At 38.1% G+C, this 19,970-nt stretch overlaps 1 protein-coding gene across 7 annotated transcripts in view; it reads left to right on the plus strand.

Moving 5' to 3' along the window:
• The window catches only part of LOC129771454 (transient receptor potential cation channel trpm), a 338,130-nt gene that overhangs the window by 49,735 nt on the left and 268,425 nt on the right, over positions 1 to 19,970 (plus strand). For 3 of the 7 annotated variants that reach the window (XM_055775103.1, XM_055775106.1, XM_055775112.1), the window contains exon 2: positions 13,676 to 14,750. The exons of the other annotated variants lie outside the window; for them this stretch is intronic. In XM_055775103.1, coding sequence (XP_055631078.1) covers positions 14,721 to 14,750 — 30 coding nt within the window. In that variant the 5' untranslated portion in view covers positions 13,676 to 14,720. The remainder of the gene's footprint in view (positions 1 to 13,675; positions 14,751 to 19,970) is intronic. 7 annotated transcript variants of the gene reach the window in all.

Here is a 19,970-nt window from a genome sequence, read left to right on the forward strand (position 1 = left end):
TTCCAAATTTCAGATCTATCTGTCAATAGGAACGGGGTCAAATTTCTATTAATGTGGGATAGCACTACAGAGTTTCAAACATACATACAAACAGGTCAAGCTGAATGAACCCATTTAAAAGAGTAATTGATTATTTGGAACCTGTGGCCATCTTGGATTTTGAGTTTCTATCATCTACTGTGTTCTACTAGCCAAGCCCTTTCATTCGATACCCATGTTGATGGGGTTTTGAAGAAAATACATAGAGCGCCATTTGGTGGTGGTGGCCATTTTGGATTTTAATTTTTCAAGAATAACTGTATTCTACTAGTCAATCCCTTCCGTTTGATACTCATATTGATGGGGTAACTGTGTTCTACTAGTCAAGCGTTCTCATTTAATACCCATATTGATGGGGTTTCGAGAAAATATGTAGTCTACCATTTTGTAGCGGCCGCCATCTTGGATTTACATTTTTCATAAATAACTGTGTTCTACTAGTCAAGCCCTTTCATTGATGCCCATGTTGATGCCGTTATGAAAAAAATATGCATGGCACCATTTTGCAGTGGCGGCCATTTTGGAATTGCATTTATCATAAATAACTGTATTCTACTAGGCAAGCCCTTCCGTTGGATACCCATATTGATGGGGTTTCAAAAAATGTATATGGTCATTTTGTAGTGGCGGCCATTTTGGATTTGATATTTTCATAAATAACTGTGTTCTACTAGTCAAGCGCTTCCATTATGTACTCATATTGATGGGGTTTAGAGAAAATATACAATCCGCCATTTTGTAACGGCTGCCATCTTAGATTTTCAAGATCATGGAATACGCATATTTATAATGACTGCAGAAGCAAAGGTGTGTTCCAAATTTCAGATCAATCGGTCAACAGGAAGGGGGTAGAATTTCTATTAATGTGGGACAGCGCGCTACAGACGAAGTTACAAAGTTACAAATTTACTTAAATTTCCACTTAAATTCGTCCGTGGACCATTGTGCATTGTATGGACTTGTGAAAATGCAATAAATAGTTGAATTAAAAAAACTTTTTTACCAAACGTGTGAAATACACAAAAAAAAGTTATACAATATTCAATAAACCATTCCTCTCAAAGAAATGCTGCTGACAAAATGTGCCTGGAATCAAAAGCAAAAGTGTCCGGAATTCAAATCATGATTAAAGGGCGAACACGAAATTATTGCGACACATTCAACAGGGCATAACTTTTTTACCATTGGGTTAAAATCAACCAAATTTTGCACACTTTCTCATTTATGTGTATTGTCTACATGCTATCAAACTCGAAGTCGTGTTTTTCGATTCAACGAAAATGGAGGTGAACCAACGCGAGTCGAGAGAACAAATTCTTTCCAAACACCTGGAATTTCCTGACCTGCACCGGCAGTTGGGAAAAATGTTGAACATTCACCATTCGACCGTCTCCAGAGTGTTGAAGCGGTTCCAGGAGCGGTTGACGTTGGACCACGGCAAAGGAGCTGGAAGAAAACCGAGACCGGAGAACAAAAAGACGGAGGGTAAGATGAAGCGGATGATTAAAGCAAATCCCAACGTCTCAAGCCGTGATTTGGCTAAAAAGATCGGTATGTCGCAGAGCTACGTCCAGAATGCAAAGAAGAGAGCTGGACTACATACATACAAGGTACAGAACTTCCCAAACCGCGATGAGCGGCAACAATCGACGGCTAAAACTCGGGCACGGAAGCTCTACGAGAAGATGCTGACAAAATATGGCTGCTGTGTGATGGACGACGAAACGTATATAAAAGCAGATTTTAAGCAAATTCCGGGGTTGGAGTTTTTCACCGGCAAGAGCAGGTTCGATGTGGACGACAAATTTAAGAAGAAGAGAATGTCGAAGTTCGCCTCCAAATATCTCGTTTGGCAGGCCATCTGCTCTTGCGGACCGAGGAGTGAGCCTTTCGTGACAAAGAGGACAGTAAATGGCGAGATCTACAAATCTTAGTGCCTCGAAAAGTTCCTTCTGCCGTTCTTGCAGCAGCACGACGAAGCTCCGCTATTTTGGTCATATTTGGCATCATGCCACTATTCTAAAAGTGTCCTAGAGTGGTATGAGGCCAATTCTGTCCATCTTGTTCCAAAGGACATGTAAAGACTTTGATGGAGGGCATCAAGCGAAAATGCGTTTAATTTTACACTCAAGGCTCCATCGATTAACTTTTCTTTTGATTTTTGATGTAAATATATGTATAAAACTACCCTAAAATTTTGGTTTGATTCTAAACATTATAAGAAAATTGGAATGAAAAAAAAAATGACTTGTGCAAAGTTTCAGCTCGATCGGACATGATTTAGGGGTGCCTCAAAGCGCTCAAAGTTTTGATTTTTTGATCCTCGAAAATCTTCCAAGCACTCAAAGTCCTCAAAGCATCCAAAGTTTTGATTTTCGGGCCACTCAGGCTAAGTCCCAAAAAGACGATTTTCGGCCAAACATTTTTTTTTCGTGATAACACCAGATCTCGACGTTATATGCATTTTTAAGTCATTTGGCATCGAAAAAAATATATCGATAATATTTTTTTAAGTCCCAAAAGGTCGATTTTCGGCCAAAATATTTTTTTTTCGAGATGACACCAAATCTCGACGTTTCATGTATTTTAAAGTCATTTGGCTTCGATAAAAAAAATTGATTTTCCATTTTTCCTTTACTCCCCCCCTTGGAAGATTTTCAAAAAATCAAAACTTTGAGCCCTTTGAGGCACCCCTAAATCATGTCCGATTGAGCTGAAATTTAGCACAGGTAATTTTTTTGGACCAATAAACAAAATCGGTCGGTTTTTGGAATTTGACATGACCATTTTCGCTGTCACCCTACTATACATATATGCTTTTAGAAATGTTAAGCGTTTTCATTTTACAAAATCCATGCGTCTCCATTGAATTATATATCGGGACTGTAACTATGGAGACGCATGTACTTTTTTTTTTAAATGAAAACGCTTTAAATCTGAAAAAATATCTGGAGAAAATCCGGAGCTGATGTCACAGACAGTGGTTCTGATTGATACGTAATCCCAAGCAGAATCATTTAAGGAGGTGGAAACTGTGGTATGAATGAATGATTTCGCACACTGCGGTTTCAATCGCAACCTTAAATCGGAATAATAAAAATATTTCATGGTTCTACATCAACAAAGCGATCGCTTGACATATCAAATAATACTAAAAAAATATATAGAGGGCATGATAAAGTATGGATTTTTTTGAGAGATCTCCTGCGTAAAATTACATCTGGAAACTGTATTGATGAACAGACGAATGCTACAAGAATAGAGCACATTCTGAAACTAAATATCATCAGTAAACCCCTCACATGAACTTTCAAATTATATGTCAGCTAGGGTTTTTATGAAATCTACCTGCTTCAAAACATACACATCTTTAGTATTGCTAATTTTTACTCATTTTGGCACCTAATAGTATTTAATAATGATATATCATTCTAACGTAATCAGTACGGAATGGAGATGGAATGATGGAATGTAGGGAAAGTTCCCGAAGGAGGATACTTCATTTCGATAGGAAGGCGAGAAAGAAGAGAACTTGCTTCTAGCTAAACAGTAATCTTTCAGATTATCATGAATGCAGCATATGTAATATTTTCAAATCCAGCTTCCATGTCGGAACTTCACGTTGCCGAATAGTGAGATGAGCCCTGTTTTCAGGTATACTTTATTTCAATATGCATTTTTTAATGTTTTTTTTTTATTATCAGGTTTCGGGATTGGTAGTGGAAATAAACACTTTTACATCGATTTATTAACGATTCAAATGCATGCTTATTAAATTATTCGATATCCGATCCGGTCAAATTATACGATCGAATGGTTCTAATGTCGTCAAAAATATTTCTGGTAAAAGAGAAAAAATAATACGTCTAATTATTTCAAACATAGACGCGATTTCGATATAAAAATTTACGCATGACTAAAGACTCGGTGTAATATTGGGTTCAAGAGTTTATAATTATGGATTGTGATGTTCGAGTCGAATATGGTAGCCTAAAATGCTACGATCGTATTCTCGACAAAACACGATGTATGAAATTTGACAAGATAATGTTGATATCAGAATCGGATATGATGCATGCTTGATCGTGGATTGTGATATTCGAGTTGAACATGGCGGCATCAAATGCCTCGAAACTCCATTTGGTCAGGTGGAAAACTCCCTATAGATAATTTCTGAGATATAGTTTGAGTACCGGAACTTAATTGCCACACTGTGTATGTCTTCTTACATATTATTCGCCCTTCAATATCTAATATACAAATATAACTTCGACCGATATTGTATACCCTTTATAATTTCAATTGTTGCAAAATAGTTTCCTGTTTCTCCCTAATTGTCCGCTTCACAGAACCTCCTTCCAGACAGAACCATGAAGAGGCAGACAAAATGTATTCCGTAATCCGATTCAATCTTCCGTTCCCCTCGAACGACACTCATGGCATGAACGCACCGGTTTGTAGACAACAGATGGGACATCAATCTTAAAGTGCTCCACGGCTCTAATCAGCACTCTAGTTGAGCACATTGAATCCTATTTACATACTCACATGTGTGGCAGCATGTGTATCACGGGTTTTGTGAATGACACTCACTGGTGTGTACACGGACCATCGGAATATACAGACAGGACTCTGTGCAGTGCCGTGGGGTGTTACGCTGTGGAAGAGGTTAATCCTGGAGTGTCATTCATCCGCATTGTGGCGATTGGAGCTATTCCATGGGTCAATGAGTATGACGTGCTCTATCCTGGCCAGTGCCAACATTCCTCTTGTCGGAACCGATGGTTATCTCCCTCCAGGCCGATTGAAACTATTTGCCTATCTGATGGGTCAACAAAGTAAAAACAACGATGTCTGCTTAGCAAGCTTCAACCTTCAGCCTTCAGCTCTGGGGTCAACAGGACTCTTCAGTTCAATAATGGGAAAAAAAACATTTTCTTCGTTTCCATCTATCGCATCCCACCGGGGATGAGCTTATTGTCTTCCGACTCGGGTGCGTTCGAGTGACGAGGCGGTATTAATATCCGATGCGACAGTGACGAGAGTGGGATCGAAAGGAAATCGAATGAGTGGGCGTTCGGGCATCCGCAAATTGTCCGCCGACGCCGCATTATCGGTTTGGGTTTTTTCTTCAATACTTCAAACTTTTTTTTTGTGATTTTCTTCCATTATCGAGAGGAATATCACTTTCAGAATTTCAAAAAAGGCCATTTGAGGTTCATCGAAACAGTTCGCCCCGAATTCGGTGAATAAAGTTCTATCGGAAATTGGTTCTTTCGGGAATTTAAACATCAGCAGCAGACTGCGGCTACTTTTCCATTGAAATGAACATAATTAACACTGTCGACGACAGTTTAGTTAAACGTTTTCTGTGAAGTGTTTGCTATTGTTGGTCTTTCTTCTGAAGAGGAGAAATACACACAGAAGGAGAAATAAACCCCGAATACCATCACTGTTTTTGATTGCCGTGGTCGTGGTTTGTGGAATTGTTTCTGTTTTGCTGGGACTAAGCAAAAATTAAATTCAACGGATAGTACCAACTTTTTTATTTTGCAATATGCATCTTATCATTTTCACAAATTGGAAAGATGATGAATGTCAGTTTTAATTTGATAAATTGAAAATTCACGCTCAGGCTCGACCATGTAAATTATCCTTAATTATGTTTTTTCCCTTCTGGAAAAACGAATAGAATCTGAAAGATGAACTGATTTTTATCTGATTCGAAAGAACATCATTTATCAATATGATTGGTTAATTTCTCTCCTCGTTAGTTGACTCTACTTCGGTTATCGAGCCGCTTTTCAAAAGTTTGGATTAAGGACATAAATGATTCTGAAATAATCATCATGCCGTGCTGGAGTATATTTTCTGATACCGGTCAGGTGGTGTGGAATAATTTTACGCTGAAAACCATTCTCTAGATGTTTCTGAATGCGTCGGCCACAACTGTGGCAAAGTAATAGCTAGAGTAATTTGAAGAGTGTCACTTCATGCTGAAAAAACACATTTCATAAAACCAGTTGTCACTAATGCCGCAATGCCGGAGATTATCACTTCCTTCCACAAAACGAGCAGCACGATACTACAATACCCAGAAAGCAGGTTGTGGTTTTTCTCAAAGCATATTAACCACTGACAAATCTTGTTCGTAGGGAATGTCTCGTTCGTAAGAAAAGAGCAAACCGACATTGGCCGGATCCCGGGATGTATGGAACTGGAGAAGGCTTTACAGAAAGCTTATAGTTCTCCGAACAGGAAACGTTCCTGTCAATTTAGAAAAGCACCTGTAGCTGACGTATACTTTCACAGATGGGTGCATCTTTCGTTTATAACATAAAATGATATGTTTCTGGATTGCCATTTCGGGTTTCTGAAGATGAGGATTTTCTTGAGCTAGGAACGATACAGCCGAATTATTATTTGTGGAATCAAGATACCTATCTCAATTGGAATGGTTTAAAACGAATAAGAAGGAGAATCAATAATGGCAAGCACCAGATGCTTAATTTATGAGCTCTGCCTTGACTGAAGCTTATGGAATGAATGGATGGCTTCGGATGCGTGCTTTTTATGTCGATCCTGCCATAACTTACCGCTCCTGTTCGATGATTTTTTGATAGGCGTTTTATGATATTAAGGCAGCATATAAATGCAAATTCCATTTAACATTTGGTTAATTGAGCTACCAAACTTAGTCCCACAAACATAGCAATTTAAGAAAGAAATTTTTTAGTACAAATTTTTGCTATCACTGATAAGAACGATGAATGAACACTTGCACTGAGTGTGGAATGCGAACGATTCGCGAAGCAATAAAAAACCTATCAGAGTAGATTGTCGATTTAATTTTCAGCATTAACATGTTCTACTCGTTGCTCGTTGTCTAGAGGGACATTGAACTTATTGATTATCCCAGTAGTGTTTCCGAATTTCTTAGCAAAATTACTATTTCAATTTATTTAAAACCACAATTCTCTATGGAAATAAACCACAAAGTACCGTTTTGTCTCAAATTCCGAACACTTAAGCTTTGATGGCCATTAAACAGTGTCTCATGACTCAAAATGGTAGTTTTTCGCGAAATTAATTTGATTTTTGGATACAATAGGGAATTCTTTTTCATTTCATTTAAAAAAAAATTATTTACAAATATATTTTCATGGTGATAAACTAATAATTACATTAATCACATTTGTCTCAAATTACGAACACCATTTATGTCACTGATTCATATTCCGAACACTTTTGTCTCAAATTCCGAACAGCGAAAATGCATTTATTTAAAAAATTCATAGCTTTTGAACTACTGGACCGATTCAGATGATCGATATATCAAATTAAAGCGAATTAGCTAGGAAAAATAGGAAAATTTTGGAAAAATATTTCACTCGCAAAACAATGGATTTTGTTTTCGTAATTATTGATTGTTTTCGCTTTTATCAATTTACATGGTTTCGGGAGCAAGGCGCTATATTTTTTTTCAATTTTTTCTCGAAAGCTGAGGACTTTTCACAAAACATATCCATAAATTAGAGATGTGTTTTTTATTGTTTTTGAGTCATTGTTTTTCAAAGTTAACATGATTTAGTCTTCGTTCGATATTCCTATGCGAATAGACGAGATCTATACGAATAGGATTCCATTTTTTGCAAATTAATTTTTTTTCAAAGAAGACTAGCTCATTCACTTCAATTTAATATTAGGCTGTCAAAAAAGTCCTGCGGTATTTTTTTTTGAATTTTCATTTGTTCATAAAATTAGTTACAATAGATTATTCCTTGACATTCCCACCAAACACACAGTGGAACCTTCCTGGCCGTTAATGAGGGCTTGGCCACCGTCTGAGCCGCTTCAGCGGGCTTCGACCACGACCGTTTGCGCTTCACGTTGTCGTAAGTGACCCACTTTTCATCGCCAGTCATCCGCTTCAGAAACGGGTCGATTTTGTTGCGATTCACATGCGTCGATACGGTCAAAGATGTTTTTTTGCGTCAACGTGTGTGGCACCCATACATCGAGCTTCTTTGTGAATCCAAGCTTCTTCAAATGGTTAATAACGGTTTGATGACTTATCCCCAGCTCTTGGCCGATGCTACGGCTGCTACTATGCTGGTCTTTATCGGCTAATTCAGCGATTTTGTCGCAATTTTCGACGACAGGCCTTCCGGAGCGTGGCGCATCTTCGACGACCTCTACACCAGAACGAAAACGTTGAAACCATCGTTGTGCGGTGGAAATGGAAACTGTATCGGGTCCATAAACTGCACAAATTTTATTGGCAGCTTGAGATGCATTTTTGCCTTTGTCATAGTAGTACTGTAAAATATATCGGATTTTCTCTTTATTTTGCTCCATATTTGCGACACTATAACTCACGAACGACTTAACCAAACAAAACACTGTCAAGGACTATATTAAAATACCTTTCCAACCGCAAAAATACCTTTCCAACAAGCTATAGTATGACTCGATACAATGAATACAACTAGAACTACGCGCTTACAACGACACCTCGCGGAAATACCGCAGGACTTTTTTGACAGCCTAATATTTTATGATTCGTCTTTGTGTGAAATCTTTCGAAATAGTCTCCAAGAGTAAATCATATGAAGTATAATCAATACATAATTATATTTTTCAACACTTTTCACTTTGGACGAACAAAGATTTTTTAACATGAGATTATTCAGATGACATAAGACACTTATGCAAACAATTATTCTGCTCTTTAAAAACAACTACTTCAACATAATTTAAACCAGTAGTTACTCATATAATGGTTTCTGCGTATCCAAAATTATCAGAACTTTCCACTTTAGACGAACAAAGATTTTATCACTTGAGACACTTATGCGATTATTCAAATAACATGAGATATTTGTGCAAACAATTGTTCTGATACTTATGAACAATCTTTTGCATCACAATAAAGTGTTATAATCGCTAAGTTCTGCTGTTATGATTTTTGTCCAACATTCCTATGCATTCAACGCACTGTGCGTTGGCTTATGTGGGTGACTACTTTGTTTGATACTGAGTACCGTTACCTATTACTCATAGGAACACCGTATTGATTTGTGAACAGGTTCACTAGACACCAATCTTCGTTTTGGAAAAGTATAAACTGATACTTGGTTGAGTAAAATATAAGATTAGCATGGTTTCTTGCTGTAGTGGCTGAGAGCAGACAAACGACCACAAAGAGTTGAGTCTAATATAATGCATCAACTTCAACTTCAAAGACTCGGTTATGATAAATCAGAAGAAAACATCAATCCATTCTACCGCTTACTGAAAATTATCTGCCTTGGGTTCCCAGAGAAATGATTCAGCCCAGTGAAAAGGCAATCCCGCCATCAAGTAAATTTATTTCTCTTCTCGTTTGATCTATGACAGCGCGGTTCGCGCTCAAACGAAACCCATCCCAGGCTCCACTATTCGTCGAAGGCCTCCCAATCCATGGTGGGATAGCCAATGTTCCAAGCTTTATCAGGATAAATCGAACGCATTCAGAGCTTTTCGGAAAGGTGGAACCATTGAAAATTTTCAATCGTATTTGGGCCTTGAAAATCAATTTAAAAACTTGACCAAAGGTAAAAAACGTGCTTATTGGCGAAATTTCGTGGGAGGTTTGTCACGAGAAACGTCAATGAAAAAATTATGGAATGTGGCTCGAAACATGAGAAATCTCTCTTCAACAAATGAAAGCGAAGAATATTCACATCGATGGATTTTTAATTTTGCACGGAAGGTTTGTCCTGATTCCGCTCCTGTGCAAAAAATTGTTCGAGATATACCACAAGATAGATGCGATCTTGATTCCGAGTTTTCGATGGTAGAATTCTCTCTTGCTCTCCTTTCATGTAACAATTCTGCTCCGGGATCGGATAGAATTAAGTTCAACTTGCTGAAAAACCTCCCTGATGTGGCGAAACATCGCTTGTTGAATTTATTCAATCGGTTCCTGGAGCATAATATTGTTCCAGATGATTGGAGACAAGTAGGAGTTATAGCAATTCAAAAACCCGGAAAACCCGCGTCCGACTTCAATTCGTACCGCCCAATAGCAATGCTGTCTTGTATACGGAAATTGTTGGAGAAAATGATCTTGTTTCGCCTTGATCGATGGGTTGAAACGAATGGCCTACTCTCAGATACACAATATGGGTTCCGCAGGGGCAAGGGGACGAATGATTGTCTTGCGTTGCTTTCTTCAGAAATTCAAATGGCTTACGCCGAAAAAAGACAAATGGCTTCAGTATTCTTGGACATAAAGGGGGCCTTTGATTCTGTTTCAATAGAGGTTTTGTCAGACAAATTACACTCTCGGGGTCTACCGCCTCTGTTGAATAATATGTTATATAACTTGCTTTGTGAGAAACAGTTGAATTTTTCTCACGGGGATTCGACAGTAAATCGGGTCTCCTACATGGGTCTCCCCCAGGGCTCATGTTTAAGCCTCCTTTTGTACAACTTCTATGTAAGCGACATCGACAATTGCCTTACACAAAATTGCAGCCTAAGACAACTTGCAGATGATGGAGTGGTGTCTGTCGTAGGATCTAACGAGTGCGACCTGCAAGGACCCTTACAAGATACTTTGAACAATTTTTCAACCTGGGTCATTGGGCTAGGGATCGAATTCTCCACGGAGAAAACAGAGATGATGGTTTTTTCTAGGAAGCATAGACCAGCAAAACCAAAGCTTCAACTTTTGGGTAAACCGTTCACTCATGCTATGTCATTCAAGTATCTTGGGGTCTGGTTCGACTCCAAATGTACTTGGGGGGCCCATATTAGGTATCTGAGTAAAAAATGTCTGTTTTCAATCAGCTGCCAAAACACACTTAATTAAACTCGAGCGAATTCAGTATCTTTGTCTCCGTATTGCGTTGGGATGTATGCCCTCAACGCATACCATGAGTCTCGAGGTTTTGGCAGGCGTAATCCCACTAAAAGATCGCTTCAATTTATTATCTCTTCGGTTCCTCATCCGGCGTAAGGTTATGAACCCATTGGTGATCGGAAATTTTGAGCAGCTGATCGAGCTAAATTCTCACTCTGGATTCATGAGCCCATATCATGAATTCATCTCCATGCAGGTTGATCCTTCTTCGTATATTCCCAACCGTGTTTGTTTTCCTGACTACATCAATTCCTCTGTACATTTTGATCTGTCCATGAAGCAAGATATCCATGAATATTCAGATTATCAACGATCGAGGATCGCTCCAACGATCTTCGATGCATGGGGGTATCAATTGTGATAATATGTACTTTACTGATGGGTCCACTATAAACGAGTTAACAGGATTTGGAGTGTTCAACAAAATTTTCAGCACCTCCCATAGTCTTCAGTTTCCTTGCTCAGTGTATATTGCTGAATTGGCAGCGATACACTGGGCGCTGGACAGCGTCGCCTCACGACCTGTTGAACACTATTACATTGTAACGGATAGTCTTAGCTCTGTCGAAGCTATCCGTTCAGTGAGGCCGGAAAAGCACTCGCCGTACTTCCTTGAGAGAATACGAGAAAATTTGAGTGCTTTAACCAGACGCTGTTATGTCATTACCTTTGTCTGGGTCCCTTCACATTGCTCAATTCCGCGTAATAGGAGGGCTGACTCATTAGCAAAGGTAGGTGCGATTGAAGGCGATATTTATCAGCGTCAAATCGCCTTCAATGAATTTTACTCTTTAGTCCGTAAAACTACCATCGCTTACTGGCAACGCAAATGGAACGAAGATGAATTTGGCCGGTGGCTTCACTCGATTATCCCTAAGTTTAGTCTCAAACCATGGTTCAAAAGTCTGGACTTGAGTCGGGACTTTATTCGCACCTTCTCCCGACTCATGTCCAATCACTGTTCGTTAGATGCGCTACTCTTTCGTTTCAATCTGGCCGGCAGCAATATCTGCGTTTGTGGCCGAGGTTAGCACGACATCGAACACGTTGTTTGGTCGTGTGAGGTGTATCTTGTTGCCAGATCGAATTTAGAGAACTCCCTTCGGGCTAGAGGAAGGCAGCCCAATGTGCCGGTGAGAGATGTGTTGGCTCGGTTAGACCTTGATTACATGTCCCAAATATATGTTTTCCTTAAATCTATCGATGTTCGTGTGTGATTATCCTTATATCCTTATACCCTCCATTTCTTCCTTTGTGAGTAATTGGTCCGCTTGCTATAAACAGGAGAATGAAATGTAAATTCACAATAGATGTACGAATAGATTTAAGAATTGAGTGTGTGTGATTATCAACATTGTAATAATTTCCTTATACCCCATCCTTTTCCTGAGAAAAATATGTCACCCTTCTAATCTCGAGTCCACCGCGAGTAATTGGTTTCCCACATTACTAACCATAGATTTAAGAAAATTGTTCATATATATAGTTTTAAAAATATATTTAAGATTTCGGCTCCTTTAAACTTATGTAACTGAGCCTGTAAAAATAAACGAATTTATAAAAAAAATAAAAAGTAAATTTGTCTCAAAAGTTTACTGAACACCGAAGAAAGTGGTTTTGTGCACATCTAATACGTCGATATATGATAAGAAGAACTAACGGTTAAACCATGTTTTGAACATCAGACGTAAAAATGTTGATTGATTGATTGTGTTGAATTATAGAAACTTTAAACTTTTTCAGTTTTAGTCCTCAACCCAAACTCCTTCTTTACCTGCCTTGAGAAAGACACTTCATTGTCATTGCTCGTCAGCAAACTGTGTCCGCTTCCACAAACATCAAACTACGTTCTCGTGAAAATGTTCAATAAAATTCGCAATGAAATATTAAAAATGGCGACAAAATCCAGACAAATCCAGGCTTTCTATTTTCCAACATCAAGATTTCCGTTCAATACACCTGGCAACCCTGGCTTAACCCTTTATAAGGTCGTGGAAACTAAGCAAGGAATCGACTCAAACTTCAGAGAACATAATCCTTGCATGAGGAAGAACAGATTATTTTCGATAAAAAATAAACTAATGAAACAGTTGAAAAAATTGGTGGTAATATAGTTGCCACTGCTCGGTAACCCCAAAACACTGCTTGCCGGAGCCCTGTAAGCTCATTTCATTGTGCCTTTGATTATACAAAAATTAAAACAATATCTCTAGTGCAGCGAAATTTTTGTTTTGTATGAATAAGACAAAATCTTGAAATATATTTTCGTTTGAAAAATTTGGCTATAGGGGTCTGGGGTATCACTTAATTCTGGAAAAGGGGTCTTTTGCCCAAAATAGTTTGAGAATCCCTGCTCTAAACAATAAAGAATTATTATATCAATGAAAGAATTATAATAGGATAATGATAATGATAATAAAATAAATATTTGTTTTCTTTTATTTCTTTTTGATAGTTGTTGTTCAGCATGAGTGTACAAAATAATTAAAGTTCTAGCTTTTCATCGCACAATTCGATTTGCAACTTTTTTTTTTCGACCCGTTTTTGTTCGTGCATGCCTTGCTCTGCTGTTTTTAGCCATTGTTCTGCTGTTACCATTTTTTGTTTTGCATTTCACCAAACCAAACAGCTGAAGGATGTTCGCGTGACACGATTAATGTTGACGTGAATTTTAATGTGCCGTTTATTCGTCTCTGTATTTTTTTCTCTTTTTCCGTTCCTTTTCAGATCAGAATTAATGTGTATCCGTTGTGCGTGTAACACGAGTGGAATTGTATGCGAATAATATTTGTTATTGCTTTCCGAGGGGTTTGCCGCGATGTTCGAGGAGGAATAAAGTTTTTGTTGTTTTCACAAAATGGCAGAGAGAAAGAAAAATTGTGCGTTGTTTTCGATGTGAATTTGGATGAGTTTATATTGTGTTTTTTGGAATATAGGTGTTTATTGGTGTTGGTATTAATGCTGTGTCATCAGCGGAAATGGTGTAATATCAATGTTGCCATCAGTGTTTTTCAATGTCTGTATCAAATCCAGCAAATTATAGAGAAAGCAGTGGGAAAAGCGAGGCAAAGTGATTTTCCGATCCCGGTGTACTTCCCGTAGCCTAGAGTATTCCCCGCCTCGAAAAAATACATCAAAGCAAAAAGTTCGAAAGTAATAATCTCAGTCAATCGTGAGAATAGTCGGTGAGAGTTTGGTTCACACACAAACCCCTCGAGTGAAAAGAGCAATACGTGGAAGTGCTGAATCCACCCCAGATTACGCTGGTCCTTTGGGTGACTGGCGAATTTCGCTTCCGGGCAGCCAACGAGAAGCAAACTAACCGTCGCGAAGAAATGTGTGCGGTATAATTACAACGAATGATTTCGTGTAGATTTTTCGGTTGCGATAAAGTTCAACGAAACTCGCGATACTCTGCGCGCTGGGATCGCACTGCGGGGGTGGGAAAAGAAGAAGAGTGAAAAGAGAGAGAAAGCTTTGAAATTGATTTTCATTTCACCCGTGGCAAATTGTATCTTATCCAAAATTTGTGTAAATTCATCAAATTCAACACTGGAGGAAAAAAACCCATTTTGTAAATAACCACCGTTTTACACACACAAATCATACAGAACCAACGCAAGAAAAAAAATCAATTTCAACTTGATTGGGCTTTGACAAACAACATCTCACACAGACCTCACAGGCAACGCCGGAGACATCCGCCGGAACAGACGTCTGAACGAAGAGTTCCAAGCGTTGCGTGTCTGTGAGACAGTTTCATGACGAGAAAATGCTTAAACAGAAAAGGAATACAAAACCGGTACGTGGAAATTCTTTGCCTTCTCGATATGTTCTGTTCTGCATCGTGTACCATTTCATGTTGCGTCCAGGGGGGAAAACCTCCACTCCTCCACCCCTTGCTGTGTTGCCTATGTCCTTTCGTTCTTTAACTGATCTTTATCTATCGCTTTCTCCTATGCCGCTATGTGTTATGATAACTGACCCAGAATGACAGCCGAATTCCTTTGCTTATGTGTGATTGTATCTTCAGCTCTCTTTTTAATTACATTTTGAACTATAATCTACTCTCTTTTCAAGTTGTGATCTCGGAAAAATTGATGTCAATTTCACTCGATCCCCAATTTCCTACAGTTTCCTTATTCAAACTTATTACAAAAATAGTGGGAATAAGATTATGTACGACAATCTCCAACGTCTCCGAATACATACATTAATTACCCGTAATCGGAGCTACACCTTGGTTCATTATTCATCGCCATCACATCTCACGCCATAGTCATTATTTTTCCACTCACCCTCCCGGTTCGACGAATTTTCACACACACACAAACACACACCCATTCTCTTCGATCTTTGGTTCCGAAAAGCCCAAAACCAATAGCTACATTCGTTAGGATTAGCACCTGTAGTTCAACTCTCCGTTGCTCGGATTCAGTCAATTTGCTGCGTCATTGGCTGACGGGAGGATTAATTTCCTCGGCATCAACATGCTTCCTCTCTGCCGGTATTGTTTTTCGTACAAAAGAAAACTTTCCGTTTCCTCCGGAACTGCGGAACTGCTGGTTCTGCTTGAAGAAGGCAATCCGTGGGTTCCTTGGTAGGTGGCTATCTTATTTTGCTGTGTTCATGTCCATCAACGTTTTCGAGTCACTTACCGTTTCCCACCTTGATTCAATTATTCACGGTAATCTACTATTGCGTGTTCTCATCTCAATTCCGCACTGCACAATAGATGGTCATGTCCGGATTCGTAGTGATTTCAAGAACCCTCTGTTGTATAATGTTGTAATGTACAACTATTTCGTTCGCTTTTGCCCGTTTGATTGCTAGCACCTTTGCACCTTTTACCTTTGTAAAACGGTTAGAATAATTTTGAGACAACAACAGTCATTTGAAATTTTTTCGCATTGCAAGATAACTTTCCTCAGATAGAAAGACGATAATTTGACGATAATTGATTGATGATTCATTCTTGTGCTCGCAAAACAATACCTGCTCGAGATAAGCGCAGCTGTCATCCTTAGTGGAGAAAGTTTTGCAGTTTGATGCAATGATTGCAATGCCAGAGACATCAGCGAGTGAGTAATTTGGTCGCGTCCACAGCTCAATCCGAAACGAAGACATGCGATGACGCAAAACAAGGAAGAACAAGCGATATTCATTGTTTCGTATCTAGAACGATACTGAAAGTTTGCCTTCCTACCTTGCTTGAGACTTTAAACTTCTTCAGTTCATTCGTCCCTAACCTACAAAAAGTCCCTTAGAAAACTTTATCCAACATATTATTCCTTCACCCCCATTGCATTGAGAAAGACATTCGATCCCTCGCCGTCCAGCTTGCCCAGCAACAATGTTGTTCAGTCGATTTCCTCACGAAGAATGAAAGTTTGGCTCAGCGAGATCCACTGTATATACTCTGGGCAAATATCCCCCTTCGTTCTTCTTCTTTTCCTATGTTCACGGAAACTGAGCATCTTACGATTTCCCCTTCGTTGCTCGTCGATAAGCTGCTCGTTATTGACAGTTCTGTTCGGGAAAGCACACAAATGGGAATGCTTCCAATTTTCATCGATTTAAACCATATACCGACTATGGGATGGTAATGTATAGCATATCAAACAAATCTTGGGGAATTTCCGATTCGTTTGGTATGTAAATCTCCAAAATCCGTTCGCGGCAAAAATAGTTATTAACGTTCACTTTATTTCATAAAAACGTGACCTGTTTTCTGATTTGGCACCCTTAATGAAAGACGTAGTTCTACATCAAAATAAAACTTTCTTATCTTTATAGATAGAGGTAAACATAGATCGACATTGTTGTAGTCCCAGTTATTTGAGACATCTTTGTAGAACAAAGTTTTTTCTCTATCTCTTGAAATAACCGATACAGCTCTTTTTCCAGGTTGTGTTAGGGTCACCATGAAAAAACATAGTGTTTTCGCGCTAACTTTTATATTTAAAATTCTACATACAAACTGAAAAAAAAGACTTTTAGAACATACTAATACAAACATTTTGCGATGCAGAACTTGTCAATATATCAACTTCTCTCGAAGTTATTGATATTTCTTCCCAAAAAATACAATCGCTTCAATTGTTTGTCATTATTTCTGGGACAAACACAAACAAAGTTTATTGGCGGAATTTGAAAAAGCATAGTTTACTCTACATGACGTGATTTTCAAAACTATGTTATTTTTCGAGTTTGAGTAAATTAAAATTGAAATCATGAGTTTTTGGGTAAAATCCATCAATATCTTTGAGCAGGACTTAGATATTGAGTTAAGTTCTGCATCGCAAAATGTTGGTCTTGATAAGTTCTAAAAGTTGTCGATCGAACCTTATTATGAAGATTTGTAGTGTGCGATTTCATCCATCATTGAATTCCCAGAATCGGATATCAGTTACCTAATTTTTAGCGTTCTGAATTTGTTGGATCCATTTCAGAAAAAAATTGATAGATTTATAATTTTTGATGATATTAGATGAGAAACTCGAATCTGATAATGCATACTTGTAATGCGTGACTCCCCCTATCACTTAGAGTTGAGCTATGTCTCTTACTCAATTATTAACCTTCTAAATTCAGTGTAACAACTTCTTGGTTTCATATTTATGTTTTTTTTTCTTGATTGAGTTCATTTTAAAATTGCACTTGAAGCGTACATAACTTATATTTGTTCATGTTCGTTACACTATGACTACTTTTCTTTCCCTTAGTGTGACCCAGTTTCGTATGTTTACAGATCTCAAAGTATGAAATATTTAATGTGAAATGACTGCGCGTCTATAGCCATTTACTAAGCGAATGATGGTGGACTCGATTCCATTCATTGATTGATCTTCTGATTAATAATTTTCAAGGCTATAGGCGAATAAACTTTGTAGATTTCTATTGACATCTACTACCTACAAGGCACAAAGCTTAGTGTTGTCAACGTGAATTTCAATAGAATTAACAGTAGCTACGGTCATATGGAAAATATATTTTTGACGTTGGACGCTACGAACAAGCAAAACTATTTTGCTGCGTTGAAGAAGGCTTGGGTCGAGTTAGACCCCCAACACCTCCGGAACCTCGTGGAGAGTATGCCAAAACGTTGTTAGTTGGTTATCGAGGCTAAAGTGTATCATATTGACCATTAATTATTTATTAATCCGTATTGTGAATCATTTGTTTTCATTTTTTTAAGTAAACCATGGGTTTTTTATGTCATACCCTAAAAGTGCCCATTTACAAGCGAAATTTTTTTTTGAATAAATCACCGATACTGAAATGGCAAAACGGTCTACTTACTACCTACTTTTACGTAATATTTACTGGAATACCGAAAAGTTTGAAAAAACTTTTGATACTGAAATACTTTGATTTCAAATGGGAGTGCATTTTTTGTGCGCCCATCACTATAATTATTTGTTGAGAAGATGAATATACAAGTATTTTCGCTGAGCTATCCCTAGGTTCACTCCGGTTTCCTCATGAAACCCCTGGAAATGCTTTGATCTTAAATCTTTCTATGGTTGCCAACGGACTATTGCACTGTGCAATTATTTCATTCTTTATTTAATTGAGGAACTAAAATGAAATAAAAACAAAGCCAACAAATACCATCATAATCAGTTTTTGGATAAAATGGATACAAATTAAAAAAAAACACACACACAAAAGGCAATACATTATTCTCGTGGAGGCGATCTGGCGTAGTGGTACCATCCATGCCTCTCACGCTAAAGGTCACGAGTTCAATACTCACTCCCGACATTCTTCCAAAAATGGAAGTAAAAGTGACGAACCAGCCAAATGAGTTGAAAGTCACTATAATACAGATAAAAAAAAAAAAAAAAATACATTATTCTCTATAAGAAATCATGATGATAATCCCTTTACAAAAATTTGAGCTGAACGAGTTCTCTTTCAGTTGATAATTTCAGTTATAACTAGCTGACCCGGCAAACTTCGTCTCGCCCAAAATTTGTTTTTTGTTATCAATATTTTCAAACATTCACGTTTTCTTACTAAGCGCAAGTTCATGAGTCCAATCGCAGAACTGTTCATTGATTGATCTTCTAATCGACCCCGTTGAATTTACCTTTTACTAAAAAAATTCTAGTATTTCTACCAAAACTTACCACTTGTAAATAACATGTTTCTCCGTTACATGGAATAAATGTTTGATACAGAAAATATGATAGAATAAAGACATACCCCTACCCTCTTCTCCCTTAGAGAGGGGGGTGGAGTGTCCATTCACCATAGAAACGTTTCGTGCCCCCTAAAATCTTCACATGCCAAATTTGGTTCCATTTTCTTGATTAGTTTTCGAATTATGCAGAAATTTGTTTTTAATTTGTAAGACAGCCCACCCTAAAAGGGGGGAGGAGTGTCGAACCACCATAGAAACATTTATTGCATCCTAAAACCTCCACATGTCGAATTTCGTTTCATTTGCTTGATTAATTATCGAGTAATTAAGAAATTTGTGTTTCATTTGTATGACAGCCCCCCCTTAAAGAGGTGTGGAGTGTCTATCCACCATAGGAACATTTATTGCACCCTAAAACCTACATATGCCTAATTTGGTTGCATTTGCTTGATTAATTCTCGAGTAATGCAGAAATTTGTGTTTCATTTGTATGACAGCTCCCCCTAAGAGAGGGGGGAGTGGTCTCAAACTATCATTTAAACCTTCCCCGGCCCCAAAAATCCCTACATACCAATTTCCATGTAGATCGGTTCTGTAGTTTCTGAGTCCATAGGAATCAGACAGACAGACAAAAAGACAGACAGACAGACAGAAATCCATTTTTATATATATAGAAGAAGATGAAATTTATCTAAATTCTATAATACCTTCAAAAAAAATTTGCTAGTTCGAATCGGACGATCTTTTCTCGAGTAATGGACGGACAAGCATTTGTGGCAACTGATTTTCATATATACATTCCCTGAAGGAAGGCTCTACTGTAAAAAATTGCTAGAATTTTGCCTAATCCTTCTACATTTATTCCTTTCTGGA

This window comes from Toxorhynchites rutilus, chromosome 2 (genome assembly GCF_029784135.1).
Source record: "Toxorhynchites rutilus septentrionalis strain SRP chromosome 2, ASM2978413v1, whole genome shotgun sequence".
NCBI classification, from domain to species: Eukaryota; Metazoa; Arthropoda; class Insecta; order Diptera; family Culicidae; genus Toxorhynchites; species Toxorhynchites rutilus.